This window comes from Cervus elaphus, chromosome 15 (genome assembly GCF_910594005.1).
Source record: "Cervus elaphus chromosome 15, mCerEla1.1, whole genome shotgun sequence".
NCBI lineage: Eukaryota > Metazoa > Chordata > Mammalia > Artiodactyla > Cervidae > Cervus > Cervus elaphus.
Genome location: NC_057829.1, coordinates 79,032,886 through 79,060,848, shown reverse-complemented (window position 1 = coordinate 79,060,848; position 27,963 = coordinate 79,032,886). Strand labels below are relative to the sequence as shown.

The window sequence follows — 27,963 nt, the reverse complement described above, 5'->3', positions numbered from 1 at the left end:
GATGGCCAAAAGGAGACTATGTACCTCCCCAAGTAAACGACTTATTTCCTTCTAACCAACACTGGCATTGGGAATAAAACTGGCAGGACAAAGTACTGGAAAGTGGCTGCAGGTGCCCCAGACTCAAATCTATAGATATATTTAGAGAAAAGTGGAGAAAGCTGGCTACTCAAGATGAAAGGCCTCAGAAGGCCTCTGTCAAAAGACATCACCTTGTGATCACAAAGGATTAAAATCAAAATAAACATCTTCGCTGGTGCAAATGGTACTGACAAAAATCGGGTCTATAATCTGAGTTTTTCCACCTATACGTGTTTGATTTGATCCAAGGTAAGCTGCAAACAAAAAATGAATAACATTAGAAAGTACAAATCAGCTTAAGGGTCAGGGTGAATAAAAAATCTGAGAACACAATATGTTTCTCCTTTTTAATTCCTTTAGAAACACAATCAACTCTAAATATTTTTAACCTCAAGTTTTCCACAAGAATCTGTTGTAATGGGTATCATTCATGTATCTACCACAAAGATCTGATAGTAAGATGCTCTAGCCAAATCTTAGATAGTTGGTCAATTCTTTACAAGTTATTTGTTTCCTGATGATCTTTCTGTGCCAATGTCTGAAACAAAAACATACAATTTTTCATGAGACATATGAAATTCTTAATAAAAGAATTACATAAAATTCATGTAAATTTAGCACAACTGGGCATTTCTAAATTTTACTACTGAAAGTTTTAATAAAGATATAAATCTTAGAAAATATAACTTCTGACACAATCTATTGGAAAATTTTGAACAAGAAAATGTTTCTGGAAAATAAATATGAAAGAAAACAAAATGTATTAAATTAAAACTATAGTTTAACGTGCTTTAAAGCTAGCTATATATGTCCTCTATTAAAACAGAGCATGACAAATACTTGTTCATTTTATAAACAACCAAAGAGGTTAAAAGCAATTTGAAGTGTTCCCACACAATCTGAAAATAGGTTTCCAATAATTGAATCCAAAATTCTTGAAATCATAAAAATCATAATAAGAAAGTTTTAGGGTCAAATATAATAGAAGTATAATTTATTCTTAACAAAAACAAAAAGCTTTTAAGCATTCTGATAGTTAAACTTCTTCAGTGCATTAATCCTCTAATAACAGTTTCAGTCAAGGGGATGTTGTGAGGTCAGGTTTAAATTTTTTTTAATTCATTCTCTTTAAATATAACCTGCCTTTAGGCAGCATCAATTCTCCAAGACTCAAAACATTTCACAGGTTCATATTTTTACTTTAGTTTTGTTTTTTGTATCTAGTGCAAACACACATGAAGGGCAGAACATTAATTTAATGAAATTTATTCCAGTAAAAACATTCTTATCAGTAGGTAAAAAAAAAATGCTAAACAAAAGTTAAACAATCAGTGATGGCTTACCAACTCCAAAAATTCTATTTCTGATTGGAGAGCATCATAAACACTTTGCATGTCATCTTCCTTATAAAGTTCTAATTCTTTTTTAAGTCTGTTTTAAAGGAAAAATTCACTCGAGTAATTAGTTCAGCAATAAATTTCATAATAATTCTTTATTAAATGAATAGTGGCAGATTTGTAGCTTCTATCATCACAATTTTAAGTTAAAATTAAAGAAATTGGAAAGAGATTTCAATTCTCTATAATTCTAGTCATTAAAATTAGTCTAGCAAAAATAATTAAAGGAATAAGAATTTGAAAGAAGAAAGAAGAAATAAAGCTACCTAATTTTCGGGTGATTTAAAAACATACTTCGAAAACCCAAGAATCAGTGATAAAACCAACTCAAATAATAAAACAATTCAGTAGGGTGACAAGATATAAAATTAGCAAACAAAAATAAGTAGCCTTCATTGTCACCAGTTATTTGAATAAATTCAAATTCAAATAACTAACTTGAATTTCTTATGGATGGCTTGCTTAGTTGCTCAGTTGCGTCTGACTTTGCAATCCTTTGGACTATAGCTCACCAGGCTCCTCTGTCCATGGGATTTTTTCAGATAAGAATCCTGGAGTGGGTTGCCATTTTCTCCTTCAGGGTTTTTCATGAATAGGACATCAGAAAAATGGTTACTATCCCCAGTTAAATAAAATTTTATTTGATCCTAAGAAAAAATACTAATACTTTTTCCCCTGGTGCTGGGTGGATTGATTCTAAAGTTCATATAGTAAAAGAAGAGAACAGTCTAGAAAAAATCTTAAATTTTTTTTTCAAGAAAGTTCTAAAAAAAAAAGAGAAAACGAAGAAGGATAACTAGCTCTATGAGATACTAGATCATACCATTAATCCTTCATAATTAAAAGAGTACAGTACTGACATAAAAATAAAGCAGTGGGACACAGAAGATAGAAATAGCTTAAGAAACAAATGGACATTTAGCATATGCTAAAAGAGCCACCTAAACTGTAAAAAGAAAAGAAGATGGACTTTTTAATAAGCTGTGTTAGAATAACTAGAGAGCTATCTGCTATGTGACAATAAATGGACTGTCAAAGCTAAAACTGCCTCTTTATCTCACAGCACATATCAAAATACACTCTAACTGGATCAAAGATTTAAGCTCAAGAATAATAAAAATATGTAAGGACAAAGTGAAAGAATAGGGAAATTCCTTTATAAGTTGATACTGTTCAAGAACTTTCTCACTATGGTTCAAGATATAAATGAAATAGAAAAGTATTCAATTTAATTTAAAAAACTGCACAGCAAACCACGTGAGTAGAGTAGAAAGATGAATGACAATCTTAAAGAAAATACTTGCCACATACATCACTGATAAAAGTCTAATCTCTCTAATATGTAAAGGAAATTTATAATCAAGGGGAAAAAAGACCAAAGGCTGATTAAAAAATGGGGAAGTCATAAAAAGTGAGTTCACAGAAAAAGTATAAAAATCATTCCTAAACATATGAAAAGTGCTCAATATTACTCATAATAAAGACTTGAAAATTTACTACACAGGGATATCATGTCTCATCTATCAGATTGGTAAAACTCCAAAAACTTGATGACACATTTTTTTCATAAGCTGTGGGTAAACAGGTGTACTCAAACATTGATAGGGGAATTTAAAATGGTTAAACTTCAAAGGAGAAGAATTTGGTAGTATCTAACAAAACTACAGTTATATTTTTCCTTTGACTTCACTATTCACCACCAGTAATACACCCTGTAAATACAAAACAATATATGCACAAAGTTATTACTGCATTATTATTTGTAATCACCAAATATTGTAAACAACCTGTGTCCATTCTTAAAAGATGGGTTGAGTAAACTATAGCACATCCATATAATGGAGTATTACATAGTATAAAAAATGAAGATAAAAAGAAACATAGAAAGATGAACCAGAAACTAACAAAGTTGATCACCTACAGCAGTGAGTGAAAATGGGGTGGAATAAATAAGGAATAAAATGAAACTCATCTGTATGTATCTTTTTTTATATACTTTTGACTTTTGAACCATGATGATTATTTACATACTTGACAAATAAAATAAAGTTCAGAAAAAGAACCATAAAGTTTAACACAAAATGACAGCTGAATTAAACACAAACAGAACAAAATAAATCTGTTTTTCAAACTAATAATCACAGATAAAAATTAAAAAGAACTCAAGTAATTTTCAAAAATAATAGTCTATATACCCACAGTGAGATATGTTGTAAGGCAGTAAGAATTACAAAGGAATCTTAAATTTTACTACTTTTGTTGTTAGTGAGGGTACACAGCTAGTTATTCTAAAATTATTTTAGAAAGTTGTAGGAAATGGATAATTACATTAACATTGTTACAAACCAGAGTTTTCACTAGGAAAAGGAAGATGTACATAGAAAATGGATGTAGGGAAAAAAAAACCTGTCATTTTGGATTTGAATGGAAGAAATCAGTATAAAAATTTATGATTTTAAAAAAATGGTATTTTTATTTCTGTCCATTTAAAGTACTCAGAAGCAACAACACCCAGTAGTAATGAGCACATCTAGCATGCTAATCTTAGTTTCTAAAACCAGTACCAACAAAAGATACCAGGACTCCTTGAAATAACTTGTCCCAGGGCTGAGGCAGGTAATATTCAAGGTGAGCCTAGAATATTTTGTTGCACAAGAAGAAAGGAAATCGACCAAAAACTGATGGAAACATGTCCAAAGACACAGAAATTTAGTTCAAGGGACTGCCTATATCCAAATCTGGGACAATTCGAGCATCAAAGATAATGATAATAATGTATTTATAACACACGACATAAAAAGAAATTCATGAGTCCAGTCCACAGAAAATCTTAAAAAGGAGAAATTAAAAGAATGGGGTAACAGGAAGAGGAACCTCTGTCTTTTTTCCCCAGAATTTTATTAGCTAACAAATGAAGAAAAATTCCATTATTAGAAAGTTGCCACTTTCCAACCACCTACGTAATAATTGACTCGGGGAAGCAACATTAGTGGACACTAAAATGACTGCATGAAAAGTTACTGGGAAAAAGGCTATCCACAAGGTCTGAGTCATCCCCTATATCATTTAGTAAATACTCATGGAAAAGACTATTTTCTCATTGGAGTAACCTGGAAGACACAATCTTACCTAAGCAATCAAACCTAACTGAAAATGAAACAAAAGTGGCATTATATGCCTTCTGATGCAATGTTCTGAGGACACAGTCTTACTTATATATTATCCTTGTCCCAAATTATTTAACCTGAATCTAATGTCTAAGGAACAAATGAGTCTAAATTGAGGAACATTCTACAGTGGCTTATACTCTTAAACAATTTGATTAAAAAATGGGCAGAGGATTTGAACAGACATTTTTTCCAAAGAAGACATATGAATGGCTAACAGGGAAACGAGAAGATGCACAACATACTAATCAATTATAAGTCAAAAAAAATTTTTTTAAGTAGAGGAAGCTTTTAGATTAAAAGAGATTTAAAATATCAGCTGCTTGTCATGTGTGGACCTTATTTGGAACTTAATTTACACAAACAAAATAATGACATTTACAAATAATTGGAAATTTGAACACTGACAATATTTGATGAATCGTTATTTGTTGTCAATTACCTTATGTGTAATAATAGATTTTAGTTATACTTTTAAAGTACTTTTTTACAGGGACATAATAAGATAATAATACATATGATTTGTTTCAAGTAATACAAGAGAAAAATGAGAAGAGACATAGATTAAATAATACTGGCCATAAATTGATAATTCCTAAAGTGACCACCTGTTAAGACCACCTGACCTGCCTCCTGGGAAATATGTATGCAGGTCAAGAAGCAACAGTTAGAACTGGACATGGAACAACAGACTGGTTCCAAATCGGGAAAGGAGTACGTCAAGACTGTATATTGTCACCCTGCTTATTTAACTTACATGAGTACATCATGAGAAATACTGGGCTGAATGAAGCACACGCTGGAATCAAGATTGCTGGGAGAAATATCAATAACCTCAGATATGCAGATGACACCACCCTCATGGGAGAAAGTGAAGAAGAACTAAAGAGCCTCTTGATGAAAGTGAAAGAGGAGAGTGAAAAAGTTGGCTTAAAGCTCAACATTCAGAAAACTAAGATCATGGCATCCAGTCCCATCACTTCATGGCAACCAGATGGGGAAACAGTGAAGGACTTTACCTTTGGGAGCTCCAAAATCACTGCAGATGGTGATTGCAGCCATGAAATTTAAAAATCTTGCTCCTTGGAAGAAAAGCTATGAATAACCCAGATAGCATATTAAAAAGCAGAGACATTACTTTGCCAACAAAGGTCCGCCTAGTCAAGGCTATGGTTTTTCCAGTGGTCATGTATGGATGTGAGAGTTGGACTGTGAAGAAAACTGAGCACTGAAAAATTGATGCTTTTGAACCGTGGTGTTGGAGAAGACTCTTGAGAGTCCCTTGGACTGCAAGGAGATCCAACCAGTCCATCCTAAAGGAGATCAGTCCTGAACATTCATTAGAAGGACTGATGCTGAAGCTGAAAGTCCAACACTTTGGCCACCTGATGCAAAGAACTGACTCATTGGAAAAGACCCTGATGCTGGGAAAGACTGCAGGCAGGAGGAGTAGGGGACAACAACAGAGGATGAGATGGTTGGATGGCATCACCAACTCAATGGACATGAGTTTGAGTAGACTCTGGGAGTTGGTGATGGACAGGGAGGCCTGGCGTGCTGCAGTCGATGGGGTCACAAAAATTCGGACACAACTGCGAAACTAAACTGAACTGAAAGTTAAGTGATAATTACCTGGGACTCACTATATTTTACATTTTTACTTTTGTATATGCTCTAAATCTTCTATAATAAAACTTTAAAAAATAGAGTTTAACAAAGATAGTGGCCAAAAAGTCAACATACAAAAATATGTTATATTTCCATGCACCAGCAATAAAGAGAATACTGATGTCATTAAACAATTTACATTTAAAATTACAAGGTATCTAAAAATAAAACTCACAAGATTTTTATTAAAAGATTAAGACAAAAAAATCTGTATATTCTAAGTTTACAGATGAGAAATCTCAGCTTAATAAAGATGTAAAATCTCTCAAAAGAGACTGTAGGATGAGTGGAATCATAAGAGATTTTCATGGATATAAGCTGATTTGGAAATGTATATAAAAAAGCAATGGGTCAAGTACAGTCAAGATATTCTTGATGAAGACAAAGAAGGATAAAGGGAAGTGTTCTGCTTTAGATTAAGATTCATTATAAAGTAACAGTAGTTAAGTAGTTAAAAGTTAATAGCGTGCATTTAACAATAATTAAGACAGTTGTGAAAGAAATGAATGTTGACCAATTTAGCAGAATAGAAAACAGAATCTTAAAATAGATTCACAAATGTTATTCTGATTATTATTTTTAAATAAAAGACATGGTTTTGCAGATCATTAGAGAAAGGAGAAACCACTCAATAAATACTGCTCAGACAACTGGATACCATGTGGAGAAAAATAAAGCTATATCTTACTGTAGAATGTAAGCAAAAATTAGTTCCAAATAAACTAAAGACCTAAATGTGAAACACAAACCTTAAAAATTATTAAAGAAAATACAGGAGAATAACCTTCTGATCTAAGGTAGGGAAGAGTTCTTAAACAAGACACAAAAATGTTAACCACAGAAAGAAATGACTGATAATTTCAGTCACTGTAAAAGTAAGAAATATACCTAAGCACAAGAGTATGAAGAATACCAAAAACAAACAAAAAACTTCGTAAGTTGGGAGAGAGATTTTTAATGCATAAGAGGTCTGAAAATATAGCATTTAAGAGAATATAGATCACTGGGGAATTTGGTAATGTGCCAATGGAAGTATAAACTGGTTTAATCACTTTGATAGAAAGTTTGTTGCTACCTTGTAAAGTTCAACATTCACATGCCTTATACTCAGCAATTCCATCAGGCATATACCCTACAGAAGCTCTTGCTGTGTGCACCAGGATGATCAAAACAGCACTGTTTGCAAGAACAAAAACTGAAAACTCAAATGTGCATTAAAAAGAGAAAAAGCATATTCACATATCTATACTCAACAACACGGATGAATTTTAGAAACAAGTGAATAAAAAGCAAGTCCCGGACAGAATGATACCCTTTTTACATAACTCAAAAATAAGCAAAAATAACCAATATTTTGTTTTGGCAGGCATATAAATGACAGGTAGATTACATATATGAATACATGACATAAAGTTAGTAAATCATAAAGTAACAAAGAAAATTATATATAAGCAAGGAATGAATTAAGTAAGTCATACCACACACACACACACAAATGAAACAATCGAGGACAGCAATTACATCTGAGGCAAAGAAGGGAGTGTGGGTTAATGGAGGACCCCATAGCAAGATACTGGTGATGTTCTAGCCTAGTTCACAGGTCCTCACTATATTATTGTACTTAAGAACTAACACCTAGCTAGGGAAAAAACATAACAGTTATCAGAATGGATTGAGAAACAATACCTAATATATAAGAAGTTCACTGTGTTCTGAACTTGTAGGAATTTAACAGTGAATAAAAATTCTGAAGGAATGCTCAAGTTGGACAGAGAAAAAGTTAATGATTTGGAGCATTAGATGTTTACACAAGCATAAAATCCCTTGCAATAAATATTCTTAAAAAGTGTAAAGCTAAATGGAGAGGAACAATATACCACAGATGCTGCTATACAATGTTCATTTTAACATGTGTATACATGTTAAATACATGTATTTTCATGTATTTTCAAATACATACAGTGGTAGGGATCGTTCTTCCCACTATGCCGTCAATACTTGCCCTTTTTCACCTTTTCAGTTCAAATGGTTTGGTAAGAGCTCTCATGCCCACCAGAATTGGGTGGTGATTGGTTTCCATTTTAGTTAGTTAACAAGAAGGAGGAGAGACTACTGAAATTAAGGATGGCATTTAGGATGAATTATAGGAAGCATTTCACAATTCAGCATATAACCAAGTTGTAGAATTTAGATCTCACTTAAAGGAAAGCTTTAAAGGAGGCTGGATGCTGACGGTATGAATATTTATGTATTTGCAGCTAGGCTGGAGCTACATAATGGTGAGCAGATCTCATGCTTCAGTGCATAGACTGATTGTCTATAGGAGTCAAGAAGAGCTTCCTTCACCTACTGCACAGTAGCTAAGGGCAGTTTGCACTGGTTACTGTCTCCTTTCTCTGAATCATCAGATATTGATGAGGATGGGCCAACATTGTGATTTGCAACATTGCAAAATGTATGTTCCATGTAGTTTTTATAATTTCTTGCACCATTCCATTTTTTTCAGTTACCTCTAAGTGCCATGGAGAAGCCTTAACTAAAAGAACACTCTTTTTAGTTATAGAAATGTAAACAAATACTATTTAATTAGAAAGAAGGACAATTTTCACCCAAAGTCCTAGTACACAAATTCAAAGAGATTAAAATGTAGGTACACTTCATCTCAGGTCTTTTTCTTCCATATGATATTGATTATGTAATCTTGCCTTCTATTTTTTTCTTTTGCCTTATACTGTCATATTTATTTCCCCCAGTTAATTACATTTGCCAATTAATAACATTTAAGATAAATATATAGTAGTTTAAGTGGCTGTAACACAGTTAATTTAATCATTCATTTATAGTACAGCATTTAAGTTCTTCCTATTTTTTTCTACCATAAATAAATTTCTATGAACACCTTTGTTCATAAAGCTTCCTCTGTGCTTTGGATTATTTTCCTTGGGATACAGCTAAGTGAAATTACTGCTTTAAATGGCATAAACATTTTAAAGATGTTTACAATAACTTGTATACATCAAATAGCATTCCAAATACAAGCAATATACATCAAATTGCATTCCAAATACGAGCAATATATACTGCCACAGCAATGAGTAAATTATCTCTGTACCACACTGTTGCCAATTTTCAGTATGGTCATCTAAGTATATCTTTCAAAATTTGATAAAAAATTGATATTCAGTAGTTTTAATCTGTACTTAAATGATAAGATGTATAACTGAATTACCTTGTCTTATTCACTTTGGTATCACTATAACTTGCAAAGTGTATTGGAAAAGCAAGTGTTTAATACATGCTTGGTTGGATAAATACATAAATTAAAGACTACTGATTTTTAGTGTTTTCTTGTTGACTTTTATCTGTTAATTTTTGATAAACTGTTACCCTTTGTTCATCACAAGTACTACAAATTTCTCCCAGATTATCATTCCATGTTGATGCCATTTCTGACATATGGAATTTTAGATCTAACATGTTAAGTCTATGAATCTTATCCTTTTTGGTTACCTTAATCACAATAGAGGTTTAATAAGCAATCCTTACTACTTTTCACTAGTTTTTCATGGTGTGACATTCTTAATATCATTTCTCTATAGTAATTCATATGAAAATTATTTCAGTGTCATTTAAACACTAAATACTCCATTTTAAAGATATATATGTCATGTTCTTTCATACACAGTTCATTTATGAGCATGGGTTTCAAAGTTGATTCTGTGAAAGTAGAATTTCAGTTTTCTAATTATGCATTCCTTCAGTCCAGGCCATCAGCAGACAGGTAGGAACCTTCACAGGTGGGTAAGTCTGAATTGATGAGATCTACTGAGAAGGAAGTAAAAGAGAGAGAGCTACAAGCATCTCCATTACTTCAAATCTTGATTTGGGTGGCTTAGGCATCTCCTTTCATCACATATTTTCTATCACCTTCCCCATCCCCACAACCAAAACGGGTTGTTTCTAAAGGTAAACATGTGAAAGTGAAAAAAAATGTGCATTATGATATCAAAGGGACAAATGAACTTTGGAAATGATTGTTATATATGGCTCATATAATAAGCAAAATTATTTCAAAGTTTGGGACATTTACAAACAGGCACATTTATATCATAATATAACATTTAAAATAATCAACTGACTTCTACCATAAAAGTTCCCCTTGTATTTACTCGAAGCTTTAATAACTACAGTGTGTGCCAGGATTTCACGAAACAGGGGATTTCTATTAGCTTGAAGGCTACATAATCAATGCTGTAGAGGCACTTCTGTTAGTGAATAAATGATGAAGTTTTACCAGAAAAATGCAGAGTCAACAGAAATATTCAACAAAATACATAGCTAAGAATGATCTTGGAATTAAATAAGGATTTTCATATTTTATAAATGTTAAAAACTAAAGAGATGATAGGGGTTGGCTACAGATATCTAATTTTTGACTAGTATTTTCTAGAAACTTTAGAACTGAGATTTTGTTACACCTGTCTACTTAGAGTTTATTACTGTTGATAATCAAGAGTACTGCAACGTAGACGTGCATTATTTCCTCAATAAACTAGATAACAATTCTTATTACTCTGCTAAATGATGTTACAGAAACACTTCCACAAGTATTTAGGGATACATTTATAAAAATGCTTCTAATTATGAATATTTAAGAACTTCCTCCCATCCATCAATGGGAGGAAGCTTACAAAATATTTCATCTTTATACATCAGCATTAAAAAGAATCAAGTTGATCAGTATGTATTAATGAGAAATATTTATGTTTTCTAAGTAATAAAGCAAACTACAGACCAATGTTAAATGCACGTGTGTGTGCACACACACACACACACACACACAGACACACAGACTATAAACTCTGACAGGATGTGTGTCAAACTTTTAACAAGACATGAGAGAGGAGACTGATGTTTTACATTTTTTTAATGTCTAAACTTTTTTTATTTAATCAACAGAGTCTACTCTCATAACTTAAAACTATCTATTCATATTTGGTAAAATAAAAAATATATATATATGTAAATATACATATTTATCTGTGTATTTTTCAGAGAGGTTAGAAGTATTCTAATATCATCATGTGCTTATACCTTCCTATAAATCTAGGGACCATCAATGTGACCTCTATGACTAACTTAACTGGATGACATTTTCATTGAAGAGGCAACAGCATTGATTTATTACTTCATATAAATGCATTTAGTCTCTCAGTAGCAGGTATATATTAACTTTTGTGCAGTTTCCATTGCAAATATGCTCTTCACAAAACCACACTATCTTCAAATGCTAAGAAAGAAAATCCATGCTGTTGATTCTGCAGCTTCATTTCTGAAACAAACTTCCTGTTGTATTAAACCAGTACAAACATTGATTATAAAAAGTGTGAAACCATTCTAAGTGTTGTGGGTAAGAAAAAGCCCAAAATGTTTCAAGTTGTCTGCTATGTTACTATTTGGAGTAAATAAAAACTCATGATGAAGAATTATATTTTGGTGATCCTGGTGTTGATTAATAATAACAAATAAAAAAAAATAATAATAATAACAAATAATAGGTGTTGGAAGTTTGAAGGGGTCTATTCTTTGCTACCTGAATTCTGAGCATCTCAGAAATGAGGAAGGCAGAGGGAAGCCAAGATGGCATGTTTGCTGCTAACAGAGCAGACACTAGAGAATGTGGCTTATATCTACATGCAAAGGATTTACTACTAATACTGAACCCAGAATTAGACTAACCTAACTCACACCATGAAAGGCAGATGCCAAAAGCTTTCTCCCATGAAGTCCTACTACTGGAAAATTCAAGGGATAGAGGAGCAGAGTAGAACATACACCGTGAAGCAGGCCAGACTCCAAAGAGATAAGGCAAAGAAAGGAGCTGGTCTTCCGTTTATCCTTCCAAACTCAACAATCAGACTGAACCACTCCTCTCCACCTTAGAATAAGAAAGAAGAAGTTCTGGGGGGGTGGCTAGGAGAGTTAAACCAGTAAAGTTTTTTCTACATAGAAGAAAACAATCAGGAGCGGGAAGAAGAATTCCATGTGGCTCTCCCAGTGGTTATTATATACCATGTCTTTGGGAAGAATATTGAAAATACATGAAGAACGTCTATCCTCTTTGTAGTAAAAGTTTTTTTAAAATGTAGATGTACTCACTGGAACAAATATTTATTAAACACTATGTGCCCTTGACTATGGTAGATGCAGACACCGACAGAAAAACAAACAAGAAGTAGAGGGAGTTCCCAGTTCAGTGAGAGAGACTGATACAGCTATCATTGAATACGATCAGTCATAGAACGGAATTACAATCTCTATGAACACAGAGAAGGAAACAGTAGAGGAATGCTTTCACATTTTATTATGCTCATTTATTCCTTCATTTATTTATTCAATACCTACTCTAGGCCAAGCTCTATACAAAGGTATTTGTATTAGACCATGAGTATACAACGGTAAACAATGTAGGTTAAGATCTTTCCCCTTATTGAGCATATGAGTGATGAGACAAACATGATTAAAATAAAGCACATAAATATGTAATTATAAAACGGATTCTGTGTTAGAAAGGAAAAAATACAGTGTGTTATTAGGAAAAATAACAGGTTATAAAAAGATCACAGGAAACCTTCCCTGAGGAAATAGTTCAGTTGAGATCTAAAGGATAAGGGAGAGGGGGGGCTTCCCTGGTAGCTCAGACAGTAAAGCGTCTGCCTACAATGCAGGAGACACGGGTTCGATCCCTGGGTCAGGGAGATCCCCTGGAGAAGGAAATGGCAACCCACTCCAGTGTTTTTGCCTGGAAAATCCCATGGACTGAGGATCCTGGTAGGCTACAGTCCATGGGGTCGCAAAGAGTCGGACATGACTGAGCGACTTCACTTTCACTTTCAAAGGATAAGGTATATTTCATCAGGTAGGAGACATAAAGCAAGGGACAATCTGTTAACCTGAGGAGAAAGAAAGGCATAGATAAAGGTCTTAGGTGGAAGAAAGTCCGGATTGCTTGAGGGAGCAGAGTGAGAAGGGAAACATCAGTCAGTCAGTTCAGTCACTAAATCGTGTCCAACTCTTTATGACCCCACGGACTATAGCATGCCAGGCTTCCCTGTCCACTACCAACTCCCTGAGCCTACTCATGTTCATTGTGTTGGTGATGCCATCCAACCATCTCATCCTCTGTCGTCCTCTTCTCCTCCTGCCTTCAATCTTTTCCAAGGAGTTAGCGCTTTGCATCAGGTGGCCAAAGTATTGGAGTTTCAGCTTCACCATCAGTCCTTCCAGTGAACATTCAGGACTGATTTCCTTTAGGATTGACTGGTTGGATCACCTTGCAGTCCAAGGGACTCTCAAGAGTCTTCTCCAACACCACAGTTCAAAAGCATCAATTCTTCAGCACTCAGCTTTCTTTATAGTCCAACTCTCACATCCACACATGACTACTGGAAAAACCAGAGCTTTGACTAGATGGAACTTTGTTGGTAACCATAGTTGGGAATAACATCTGGGAGGTGGTCATATACCATATTGTGACAAGTCATGAGCTTTAGGTTGTATTATGTTCATTATGAAGCCACAGATAATTTTAATAAGGGAAATTAAGCAGCTCAATTTACAATGCAATGGTAGCAAGAGTGGTTGAGGGAAAAGCAGAAAAGAGATTGTTACTGGGATCCAGGGAAGAGAGACGAGTGGCTAGAACTAGGATGTTAGCTGTGGAGAGAGAAGTGGGAGGATTCAAGAAATGTTTTGGAGGCAAAAGCAACAAAACTTGGTGACGGGCTGGGATAGGACGGAAATGATTTGTGAACACATCAAACACACTTGCTACGTTTCATGCCAAAAGCTCGGCCTCTCTGCACCAGTGCCAAATCCAATCATGAAGACAAGAGTTTTGGGTAAAGTAGAAAAGAATAGATTCATTGTTTTGCCAAGTAAAGGAGGATGCAGCAGACTCCTGCTCTTGAAAACTATGTGTCCCAATCTGGGAGGGTTTGACAAGGAGCTCTGTAGCAGGAGTTCAAGGGTGGGCAAAATTAGGGTATATGCAGGGCTTGCACTCTTTTACTTCCATTTAGAGTCTCCTAATCTTGAGGAGCTTCTCTGGTCCCTTTAATCTTGCCTCAAGTGGTTTCTTGGCTACTCCTCTCTTGATCAGCAACTGTTCAAACCTGTCCTTTGGAACTCAGGGAAGACCATGGAGGTTGGAGCCTTGCCTATAAGAAAAGAGGAATAAAAAGACTTCTGTGCCCAGGAGCCCCACAGGGTCCTTCTTGGTTTTACATTTTGGGTTTGAGCAATACCTAGGAAAAATGCCATGTGAGCTATGCCTTGAGGACTAAATCAGATTTTAGCTAATGGAAAAGAAAAAGAAATATACAGAGGTGTGAAGTCCTCGGGCATATTTGGAAATGCACAAATAGTACTCTGATGAGCTAGCAGAATACAGTAAGTGACAGAAATGCAGGGAGGTAATACAGGTTACGCTTTTGCTTTTGGTTGATTATATTACATTTTTGAAAGAGGTCAAAGAGAAGAGTGAAAAAGCTGGCTTAAAACTCAACACAAAAATCTAAGATCATGGAATCCAATCCCATCATGTCGTGGCAAATAGAAGGGAAAAAAGTGAAAGCAGTGACAGACTTTATTTTCTTGGACTCCAAAATTACTGTGGACAGTAACTGCAGTCATGAAATTAAAAGACACTTTATTCTTTGGAAGGAAAGCTATGACAAACCTAGACACAGTATTAAAAAGCAGAGATAACACTTTGCTGACAAAGGTCCATAACAGTCAAAGCTATGGTTTTTCCAGTAGTCATGCACGGATATGAAAGTTGGTCCATAAAGAAGGCTGAGCACCAAAGAATTGTTGCTTTTGAATTGTGGTATTGGAGAAGTCTCTTGAGAGTCTCTTGGACTGCAAGGAGACCAAGCCAGTCAATCTTACAGGAAATCAACCCTGAATATTGATTGGAAGAACTGTTGTTGAAGCAGAAGCTCCAATACTTTGGCTACTTGATGTGAAGAGTCGACTCAATGTAAAAGACCCTGATGATGAGAAAGATGGAAGGCAGGAGGAGAAGAGGGTAACACAGGATGAGATGGTTGGATGGCATCACCAACTCAATGGAAATGAATTTGAGCAAACTCTGGGAGACAGTGGAGGACAGAGGAGCCTGGCATGCTACAGTCCATGGGTTTGCAAAGAGTCAGACATGACTTAGCAACTGAACAATAACAACAATAATTAAATTGTCGAGAATTCAGTGAGATCTTAGGCAGGAGGGATTAATGACAGAGATTTGAAAATTATCTATAGATGATAACCAAAACTTTAGACCAAATGAGACAAGCTATGGAGAGGACAAAATAAGAATCCAATCAATAACTAACTTTCAGGAAGTCTCTGCATTAAAAGGACAGAAAAAAAAAATGAGAAAGAAGCTTGAAAGGCATGAAATCCATATGGATAATAAGAAGTACAGATGAAATCATAAGTAATTATACAAGCATAATTATGTATAATAATTTAGAGTATTTACTGTGTACTACATGCAGGTCAGGAAGCAACAGTTAGAACTGGACATGGAACAACAGACTGGTTCCAAATAGGAAAAGGAGTGTGTCAAGGCTGTATATTGTCACCTCGCTTATTTAACTTATATGCAGAGTACATCATGAAAAATGCTGGGCTGGAAGAAGCAAAAGCTGGAATCAAGACTGCTGGGAGAAATATCAATAACCTCAGATATGCAGATGACACCACCCTTATGGCAGAATGTGAAGAGGAACTAAAAAGCCTCTTTGATGAAAGTGAAAGAAGAAAGTGAAAAAGTTGGCTTAAAGCTCAATATTCAGAAAACTAAGATCATGGCATCTGGTCCCATCCCTTCATGGCAAATAGATGGGGAAACAGTGGAAACAGTGTCAGACTTTATTTTTTGGGGCTCCAAAATCACTGCAGATGGTGATTGCAGCCATGAAATTAAAAGACGCTTACTCCTTGGAAGGAAAGTTATGACCAACCTAGATAGCATATTAAAAAGCAGAGACATTACTTTGCCAACAAAGGTCTGTCTAGTCAAGGCTATGGTTTTTCCAGTGGTCAGGTATAGATGTGACAGTTGGACCGTGAAGAAAGTTGAGCGCTGAAGAATTGATGCTTTTGAACTGTGGTGTTGGAGAAGACTCTTGAGAGTCCCTTGGACTGCAAGGAGATCCAACCAGTCCATCCTAAAGGAGATCAGTCCTGGGTGTTCATTGGAAGGACTGATGCTGAAGCTGAAACTCCAGTACTTTGGCCACCTCATGAGAAGAGTTGACTCATTGGAAAAGATGCTGATGTTGGGAGGGATTGGGGGCAGGAGGAGAAGGGGATGACAGAGGATGAGATGGCTGGATGGCATCACTGACTCGATGGACATGAGTTTGAGTAAACTCCGGGAGTTGGTGATGGACAGGGAGGCCTGGCATGCTGAGATTCATGGGGTCGCAAAGAGTCGGACATGACTGAGAAACTGAACTGAACTGAAGCACTGCTTTAAGGGCTTTATATATATATATATACATATATGTGTGTATATATACATATACACACATATATTAAGTCATTTAATTTTTATTATAATCTTGTGAGGTGGTTGCTATTATTAACTTCATTTGATAGATGTAGAGAATGAATCACAGACATGTTAAATTGCTTGTCTGGGGTCACCAACCTAGTAAATAGCAAAGCTGGGATTCAAAGGGTTTGTAACCTTAATCTCTATGCTTATTGCCTCTCAAGACCCTGAGGTTTATCACTTCTGTCCTCCCCAGACTATGTGAAAAACACTAGCTTGATCAGTTATAAAGTTCTCAGGGATGCTTCTTAGAAATTAATCCAACCTCTGGTTTAGGTGTTAATCATAGCAATATTCTGTAAATTAGTTGCCTTAACATGTGTTAATTAATGATCCCATTCTCTTCACAACAGAATCTTTTAAATAAACAAATATCTTATAATTTATAAACAGGGAAAGATTAACTAAAGAGATCATTAAAATATTGTGAATATAAAGTACTGCTTCTCTTCATTAACGGATGGCATTAAGTTGAGTCCAACAAACAACCTGAACATGGCAGATTAACTTTAAAAAACTTTACCTTTATAATCATTATAAAAGAATTTCAATAATACAGACAGAATAAAATAGGTATCAAAACTATTCTAATTATAAAAAGCAGAAACAATAAGCTCATAGAAAAGAAGTATTAATTTTTTGCAATTGCTTTCTTACAGGTTAAAGTTTAATAAAAGTAGAAGTGCCATGATAAAAACCTTAAAATAAGACTGGTTCTGAACTGGGGACTGTTGTGCCCACCTGCCTCTGCCTGGGGGACACGTGGTAATAATGGAGATGTCTGTGGTTTGTAACAACGGGGGGTGGGTAGTGCTGCTGGTATCTCGTTGGTAGAGACCAGGAAAGCTAATAAACATCTTACACTGCATGGGACAGCTCTCCCACACACAATATCCTGGCCCCAAATCTCCACAGTGCCAAGTCTGAGAAACCCTGCTATCAAAACAGAATCTATACCAACAGCAGTTAAACCGGAAAATTTAAGATGAAGGTCATTACTATAGGATTCAGTACACATTTGAACACAGAAATGAAAAAGATTCTATTATAAAATTTAGGGGTAAAATCAACTTAATTTTGGTCTTAGTGATGTTCAATAAATGTCATATCATTTCTTGCTACCATTATTAGCTCCTTGTTATTTCACTATTTATAAGACTGATGGCGCTCTTTTTCAAAATCTCTATACTTAGTACTTTGACTCTGCTCTTCACACTTGAAATCATTTTTATGGAACATACCAGAAGGGAAACTAAGCTACACATTTTAAAGAATTTAAAGTGGAAACTGATAAACACTGGCATTTCATTCAGTAACTGCTAAAATATAAAGTTTGGACTAGGCATATTAACTGATGTCTTTTTCTATACAAATTTCCTGTGTCACCATCTCTGAAGGAAAAGGCCCTCTTAACAGACTTTAAGTGTTTAATTTTAACCCAAGGAAAACTTTTATGACTGAGGGATAAACCCACAAAACTGGAGTTCATACTGGAAGCCTTTACACTATGAACTATAATGATACCAGTGGGCATGAACATTTTTAAAAGCGTAAAAAAAATCAGTGAGCAGACTGTCATTACAGAAACTCATTCTGTATCAAACATATCACCCAAGAGATTGATATTTCATGCTTATAAAACGTAACATAAAATTAAATTGCAAATATTTTCTCACAATCTACTAAAATTATGGCTTAAGGCAATACACTGCTAATATGAAGCATTTGTTCAGCTCTAGTGGACATATTTCCTGTATGATTTATGTGAAAGAAGACTTCATATGCCTCTTCATAGATTCAGTAATGAGGTTTCTGTTTCTTACATGAAACGTAGAAAGTATAAGGAAGCTCTTTAAAATTAAGCCAGCAAATGTTAACACTGAATTATTAATAAATAATAATGAAATTAATAAACTGGGGGAGATGTTCTCCTTTGGTCATTTCAGACCTCAGCCATTCTTTCATTATCCAAATACACAGAAAACACCTAAATATTTCATAGAGAAAATACATTTTCAATCTTTAGGCACAAAACCAGAAGGACAGACTTCAAGTAAAGTAGTAGACTGTGATTGCCTCCCATGAAATCTAGAAGGACCAAAAAAGGTAACTTCAGTCATTTCACTCCAAAAACTTAGGGGTAATAGAAAAAAGAGTTGTGGAAACGATCCTACATTTTATCTTTCAGGATGTGAATAACTCAAGAGTTCTTGAGGAATAGGAAAAGATAAGACTGATTTCAATATTATCAACCTGATACAATTTAAAACTTATGTGTTTTTAGCCAGTAAAGCATTTGCTTATTAACATATTTCAGAATACACATAGAAGGAAATAACATCTTAAATGATCTTGAAATTATTATACATTTGGCTTTATGCTGAAATCTACTTAACAACTTGAAAAATTACCAGACTTTATATCAAAGTATAATAGGCAATTCTTACCTTAAGCATTCAGCATCATTTTGAGGTTTTTCACTGATTTTTATTTTTTCTGCCTCTAGATATTTAGTAGTACAAATGGCTCCATTTTTTTTATCTTCAAAACCTAAACAATTAATAAAATTCTTATACTCTTTAAAAAATTAAATATAAAGGTTATCTTTCTTCATTCATAAAAACAATGCTCTAAATTTTGGTGTTTCATGTAAAATACATATACGAATGCTTTTTATTTTTCTACTTAAATGTAGCAATTAAAGACACAAAAAAAGATCTTAAATTTTATGAAATTAAAAATAACCAGATTCAACACTTAATCAATTTAGTGCTTTACCTATTCCTTTTTCACATCAATAAAATTCCCTTTTTACATCACCTATATCTCAATGAGTAAATACATTTTGAAAGAATAATATTAACTTATAATAGAGAAGACTCTTGTGAGCCCCTTGGACTTCAAGGAGATCAAACCAGTCAATCCCAAAAGAAATCAACCCTGAATATTCACTGGAATGACTGATGCTGAAGATGAAACTTCAATACTTTGGCCACCTGATATGAACTGACTCATTGGAAAAGACCCTGATGCTGGGAAAGACTGAAGGCAAAAGGAGAAGGGGGCACCAGAGGATGAGATAGACAGATATCATCACTGGCTCAATGAACATGAATTTAGTGGACTCCAGAAGATGGTGAAGGATAGGAGGGCCTAGTGTGCTACAGTCCATGGTGTCACAAAGAGTTGGACACAACAACTTAGCAACTGAACAACAAATGATGGGTATATAACTATTCATCAGCAAAGTAACTCATATATATAATACCTTTAAGCTTCCTCTGCAAAGTAAATAATTCTTGTATTAATTCACTCTTTTGTTTTTGAAGTTCATTTAACAGGTCATTATCATGTTCCATTGACTTCATTTCTAGAAATAAATATGCAAAAAAAAAAACCCGTATTTTAACTGTTTTTGGCTTTGCCTAATGTCTGTCAAGAATGATTTAACTTTTTCTTGCGTAGTAAAAATGTAAGCAATGTATGGTCAATATACTTTTGGGAGTACTGCTTAACAATATTAGATCTTCCAATCCATCAGCTTGGGATGACTTTCCCTTTATTTAGGTCTTCTTTCTTTCAACAATGTTTTTTGTAGTTTTTATATACAAGTCTTAAACTGTTGTTAAATGTGTTTTACTCTTTTTTGATTGCAAATTGAATGTTAATTTACAAATTGTCCATTTGGCTTGTGTATATTGATCTAATAACCTGCCACCTTGCTGAACTTGTTTATTAGCTCAAATAGTTTTCCTATGGATTCCTTAGGATTTCTATACACAAGATCATGCTATGTTCAAATAGAGATAGTTTTACTACTTCATTTCCAATCTAGATGTCTTATATTTTTTTCTTGCCTGACTGCCCAGGCTAAAATCTCTAGTAAAATGCTGAATATAAGTATTAGGAATGGATGAATATTTCATCTTTTCCTGATTTTAGATGAGAAATTCTCATTCTTCCATCATAAATAACATTCACCAGGGTTTTTCATAGATACTCTTCATCAGATTGAGAATGGTCCCTTTTATGTCTAGTTTATTGACTGTGTTTATCATGAAAGGATGTTGGATCTTGCCAAGTAGTTTTTTGAATTTTTTATTATATCTTTTATTTCTCTCTATTATATTCATGGTCTTGAATATTTTTATAATATCAATTTTAAAAGTCTTTCTCTGTGAATTTCATTATCTCTATGATTTCTGGAGATGTTTCTGTTGACCTAATTTCCTTTTTGGCATGAGATACAATTCCTTTTTCATAGATATAGTGATTTTTGGTTGGATACTAGACATTTTGCTTACTATTTTGTTGATGTTTGAATTTGCTCTCTTCCCCTCAAGCATGTTGATACCTGCTATTTAGCATGCAGTTAGGTAACATAATTAGGTTCAAACCTTGCTTTTAAGATTTAGAGTGTGTCCAGAATAGCCTTAGGTCAAAGGCTAATTGAATCCTACTATTAAGGCAGGATTCTTCTGTTTAATGAGCTCTTTCTATTCTGAAAGGATGGAGCATGAATGTCTCTCAGTCCTGTGTGAGCTCACGGAATTGTTGAGCTTATGATTCCCTAGCAGTTTTTCTTTATTCAGTCTAGAGGATTTTCCCCTATGTAGGCAAAGTAATATATAGCCAAAGACTCAAAGCAACCTCTATGTAGATTTCTGGAGGTTCTGTCTATGCAGTTCTTTCCTCTCTGTACGTTGTCCTGAAAATTTCAGCTAACTCAGCCTCCCTGAACCCCAGTCTTTGTATCCTTGACTCAATCAGGCCACTATGTTTTGTTTAAGTTCCCTCTCTCTCTCCTGTTGTCAAAAAACTGCAACCAGGTAAAAGCTTAGGGTAATCATCCTTCATGCGTTTTCCTTCTCTTAGGAATCAGAGTCTTGGACAGTCTCTTGCCTCAATATCTAAAAATAGTTTTTAATACATTTTCTCTAGTTCTAGTTTTTGTATTGTGCTCCTTCCTGATCATAATATATATATATATATATATATATATATATATATATATATATTAGAACTTCCCAGATGTATGCCTATAAGATGTCCCATACTCTCTACCCAAAGCAACTTATCTCTGAGAGCCTCATTTTCTTCATTTATGAAATTAAGCTAATTAAAAAGTATAATCCCTATGTTTTACGGGTTTAATTATGATCCAGGTAGCATTCTATGTAATTAAATATTATTTCACGAGTAATTACAACAATCTTGTTAAGGTCATTATCATTATCCTCCATCTTCATAAATGAAGAAACTGAAGCAATAAAACTTAAGCATCTTGTCCCAAATCACATATTACTCTCTGCTGGTTCTCCTCTTGCCCTCTTTGACATCTCTGTCTCATTATTCTCTTTCTTTCCTTAAATGCTATGCTTTTCCATTTTCTAACTTTGGTCTTTGCTACCCCTTTATGTTCCCTCTACATGTTCCCTTTGAATTATGTTAGCAACTTATCTGGAATCCCACAACTAATGTTCTAGCTTGATCTCTTGTAACAGTTTCACAACCAAATTTTAACCTGCTACTTGGGCATTTCTACCTGTTTATCCCATAGACATCTCCAACTAAAAACATCGAAACAAAACTTAAGTTTTTTTGTCCAGAAAAGGCTACAGTTCACCTCCATCTCTGCTCTTCCTCCTGGTACCATATTCTACACAATCTCTGAAGTTTGAAAACTGTGGTTCATGCTTGACTTTTGTTACATCTGTTTAGTCAGTGATACATCTGTCATGCTTCCTAAAAATCTCTTTGTCTTCTCCTCTCTTGCTAACTTCTATTTTTTTCTTTAATAATTTCATTTATTTATGGCTGTACTGTGTCTCATCGTTGCACAGAGTTTTCTCTAGTTGCAGTGAGAGGGTGTTACTCTTAGTTGGGCAGGTTTCTCATTGTGGTGGCTTCTCTTTCTGCGCAGTACAAGCTCTAGGTCGTGTGGGCTTCAGTAATTGAGGCACATGGGCTCAACAGTTGCAGAACAAGGGCTTAGCTGCTCTGCCGCATGTGGGATTTTCCCTAACCAGGGATCAAACCCGTGTCTCTCGCACTGACAGACGGATTCTTCACCACTGAGCCTCTCTTTGATGATTTCTTTAGTTCAGGATCTTATTACAGACTGCAATTACCTGCATACTAGTGTTTCTGAAATGGAATTCTCCCCACCCCACTGTGTAACAGTGTTTCCTAGTTTAAACTGTGTTGATGGTAAAATAAAGATCACAGCAACAATATCACCTATATAGTTTCTATCACAATGTACTATAAATATCTGCCTATATATTTCATCCCCCCACATTTTAGTTATACCTCCAGGACCTAGAAGGGTGCCTAATATATAACAGATTGTAAACAGAATTTGGTTATTAAATAAATGACCAATGATCATGTCACACCTACTTCTAAAGAACTTGAGACAGCTCACAGTTAAAGAGATATATAATTAAGATAAAAGTAAAAGAATAGCAATGCAATAACCCAATTTACTTATGAAAATGTAAAATTTCTGGAAAATTCATTAATTCAAAATAAGTTATCTTCATTAATGCCAGATAAATGAGATGGTACTATGTTTTCTACCCATTTTAAGAATGTTTGCCTGGTTTTCTAAGTCAGATATTTGAATCTTGACATTTTCTTTCATCAAGAGCTCTCGTTTCTTTGTTAATTCATATTCATTATTGAAATCTGTAATTTCCTTAATAAATTTTTCTTCCTCCTCTGTAACTCTTCTCTTTGTAGCCTCCTGAAAAATGGAAACAAAGGACCAAATATAGGTGTTAATTGCAACAATATTCTTCTTTAATGATTAAAATTCAATCATTTGGAAATACTGAGAATGAAACAGAAAATTATATTCCTGATACTAAAATGTTATATTCCTCCAGCAATATTAATTTTAAAAATTGAGGTTATTACATGATAACAACTAACTATTTTCATGTGAAAGATTTATCCTTAATATTTTAGGAGAATTATTGAGGTAGAAATTTTACCACCCATCATTATGTATGTGTCTGTTTGTGTATTAAACTTACAGCCATATATGCCATTTTGTCATTGCAAAATTGGTGATAAAATAACAAAATGATCAAAGTTGAAAATGAAAATCTATACTCAAAGGAATTACATTGCAACTGGATGGAAAAGAATTAAATGACCAAAGTTGAAAATGCAGGTCTACACTCAAAGGAATAACTGTCCTTTGAGTGTAAATTCCAAAAAAATCTTTTAAAATGTAGACAAGGTAAAATTACATGGTCGTTTCAAATATAGTTCTAAATAACAGTTTAAATTTCATAAAATATCAACATGAAGTAGAAATAAGAATTTCCAGAAACTTTAAACAATGCTAGAACCTAAAGTTTTTGACAATGGTAGAACCTAAACATTACTGTGTTTTCCAATTTTTTTCCAAGAAACAGAACTAATTAAGAGCTACAGCTGGAAACTTGCCATGCCATTCATAACCATTTGGTGGTTGATTCTGTTGATTCTGACTCTGGATATATATTTTTAAGTTTAAAATGTGTTTTTTTGAAAAGTCAATTAGTTACAGATTATATTCTTAAGCTGTTCTTGTCATTTAAAGCTACTGAGTCTGTTTGCTGTGATTTATGATAAAAAAAACAAACAAAATCTATCTTTGCTCCCACATCCATTAATTTGCCGCAAGTTTGAACCTCTGTGCCTTTCAAAAGCATTAAAACCAAGACCTTGAAGCCTGAGCAATTCAACTCAGTTTCAATGTTTCTTTTATGCTTATTACAATTGCAAATAATTTCTATACTGCATCCTGACAATTTAATTCTTTCAAACTATATTACTCTACCAATTGGTTTAAAATAGCACTTAATAATTTTCCATATCTCAATAGGACTACCTGCCAATATGCATATGGATAATTTTTCTAAATGTACATCTAAGCATATTTTTATACAAATTTTTGATACAATTAGTAAAATAAACTTTTCCAAGTGGATGGAGACGTACAAAGGTTTGGAGAAGCATATTCCTTTGGTTTGTAATTTCATTGCACTGTCTCTCTAAGGCATTTTCGTGTGTTTTCAAAAGCTGTAAGAAGAAGGCTTTTTCAGAAAACTGCTGAACCTTTAAAGCAAAAAAAAAAGGGGGGGGGAATCAGAATGAAACAATTAGACGTTTCAGGGTATCTTAATTAATAGAAGAGATCTGTATAGCATAAAATTTTTTATATCAACCTTTAAGATGCAAAATAAAATTCACATTAAACATCTTACTTTATATGCTCTATCTTAAATTATTTCATAAGTGCTTTACAATTTTTATAATCTCTTCCCCTAATAAAACTATAGGCGCATCAAGGGCAGAGAATGCATTTTTCCTGATATCTAGTACATTTGGTAGCTTAGGCACTAAGCTACTAAGCTATGACACACACTGAAATTTGCTTCAAGACAGCTTGTTTTAAAGAACAAGTTTTTAGTCTTATTACTAGAAAATACGGATAAAGAAATCATGTATACAATATGACTAGTAAAATAATGAGATCAAATCTAGAAACCACAGGCAAAAATCCACTCCCATGACTATAGTTATACCCAATAAAACACAAATCTGTTAAAGTTCTCATATGGCTTTTGAGAACTCATTTTTTATTTTAGTACCTCATTTGGTTCTAACTAGCAAAAGATATAATAAACATTAATATTAGATATGTAACTGTTATTTCATTTGGGCTATAAAGAATAGCATCTCTTGAGACCATGAATATTGAAATGAAAGTCAGGAAGCTTTAATATGTAAAAGCTAAAAATGATGCCAGACTGGAAATAATCCTTCCACTACATTCAGTACTGGCCCTCATAAGAAAGCATCACTTCAAGTTTGGGGCTGTTCCCATCTCCACAGAGAAAAGAAAAAAGAAATAAATCCAAACTTAAGTTGCAGAAAGCAAGATTTATGTTAGCTATAAGAGCTTCTTCAAGGTGAGAGACAGGTTGTGAAATCTCTGTCCCAGAAGATATTGAATAGTAAAGAGCTAGGAATAGTCTGGTCCAGACCCAAAGGGTTGGCCTAAAAGACATTTTGAAATGATATGGCTAAAAAGCCCTACAAATACTGGCATTAAAAAAAAAAAACAGCTGAAATAAAACAGAAAATATGATCTTACATTTATATAATATCACAGCACATCTGCCAATACCTTCAGCACTTAGTGCTGATTCCATCAACTCTATCATCAATAAAGAAAGATTAGAAAGGTACAACTTACATGACCAAAGGGATTCAGAAATACTTTCAAAATTGGGGAGGGGAGAATGGGGCAGTTAATATTTTACTGTCTGAGAAGACAGAAATTAGAAAACATATGTCTTGATCTATAAAATCATATACAAACTGGTAACAATGGTGAGCAAAGCTATGATCATGAATTCTATCACATTTATTTCAAATAAGAAAATACTTCTAAGCTATTTAATATATATTATATAAATGAGAGTAAAATGAGTTCCAAAGAAGTTAATACCTTAACAAAGGTTATATAATTAATTAGGGGAAAACCCAGGACTAAAATTCAGTTCTTCTGACTTTACTGCTTCTAAATCATGGTTCTATTATGGAAATACTAGAACTATTTCACAGTAATATAAAGATACTTTTGGAACTAAAACAGGACTTCAGGCTCTGACAACAGTATAAGTTGAAAGTGTACAAATATAAGAGACATAAAAATTACCAAATACTAGGTCTATGAGAACTCACTGAAAAAAGGTTCAGTTCAGTTCAGTTCAGTCGCTCAGTCGTGTCCAACTCTTTGCGACCCCATGAATCGCAGCATGCCAGGCCTCCCTGTCCATCACCAACTCCCAGAGTTTACTCAAACTCATGTCCATCGAGTCGGTGATGCCATCCAGCCATCTCATCCTCTGTTGTCCCCTACTCCTCCTGCCCTCAATCCCTCCCAGCATCAGGGTCTTTTCCAATGAGTCAACTCTTCGCATGAGGTGGCCAAAGTACTAGAGGTTCAGCTTCAACATCAGTCCTTCCAATGAACACCCAGGACTGATCTCCTTCAGGATGGACTGGCTGGATCTCCTTGCAGTCCAAGGGACTCTCAAGAGTCTTCTCCAACACCACAGTTCAAAAGCATCAATTTTTCGGTGCTCAGCTTTCTTCACAGTCCAACTCTCACATCCATACCTGACCACTGGAAAAACCATAGCCTTGACCAGATGGACCTTTGTAGTATATTCCTAACTCTCAGAGTTGCACTTATGAACAATAACCATCAATGCCAAAAAAAATGCTTTGAGACCAAACATCGGGCTGGATAAATTTTGGGTTAATCCAATTAGGTATTTTATGTAATATGCCTTTCAGAATCAAAATTCCTAAATTCTGATTCTGTTTCTACCACAATTTGTAGTCAAACCTGCAATGAAAACCAAAAATGGAGAAAATATTACTTATTAAACTAAGGAAGTTTAAAATAAGACAAGCAAATTTATTACTCAAATTCAGAAAAGCCTTATCTTAAGGACTCAGAAGTTAAGGTGTTCTATTATGGCTATCAATAAGACCTAAAATTATCACTGAACTCATGTCTTCTTTCTTAAAAGGAAAAATAATAATTAAAGAAAGATATTAGACATACTGTCATTTAATTGGAATGTTTTACCATAAAACATGAAATCTGAAAAAATGAAATCTAAATACACCAAATGAAAATTAGACAACTATTTAAAAGATCTGTAAGAAAGGTATAGCTGAAATTTTTCTCTTCCCTAAAATTCTATGTAAATTATCCACTTTGAGGTCTTTTTACTTCTTTGTTTTAACTCATTATTGGTGTACTCTTCATTCCTACTTTCTGTTTTACACTATCTTCTCATACACTTTCCTCTTTTAATCAAGACCTAAAAAGTCCCAGAGAATCAATTACTACAGAAAGATTACAGTAACATTAATTTTTAAATTTACTTAGGATCTGTGATGAAAACATTTAATGCATAATAGAATTGGCAAGTAGGGAAAAGAG

General features: G+C 34.1%; 1 protein-coding gene across 1 annotated transcript in view; it reads right to left on the bottom strand.

The window, feature by feature from the left end:
* Window positions 1-430: 430 nt before the first annotated feature.
* Window positions 431-27,963, bottom strand: part of CCDC172 (coiled-coil domain containing 172) — a 53,235-nt gene continuing 25,702 nt past the window's right edge. The window contains exons 4-9 of the mRNA XM_043926401.1: window positions 24,936-25,052; window positions 23,523-23,688; window positions 20,209-20,310; window positions 19,388-19,490; window positions 1,425-1,512; window positions 431-619 (exon numbers count right to left, since the gene is read on the bottom strand). Coding sequence (XP_043782336.1) covers window positions 578-619; window positions 1,425-1,512; window positions 19,388-19,490; window positions 20,209-20,310; window positions 23,523-23,688; window positions 24,936-25,052 — 618 coding nt within the window. The 3' untranslated portion in view covers window positions 431-577. The remainder of the gene's footprint in view (window positions 620-1,424; window positions 1,513-19,387; window positions 19,491-20,208; window positions 20,311-23,522; window positions 23,689-24,935; window positions 25,053-27,963) is intronic.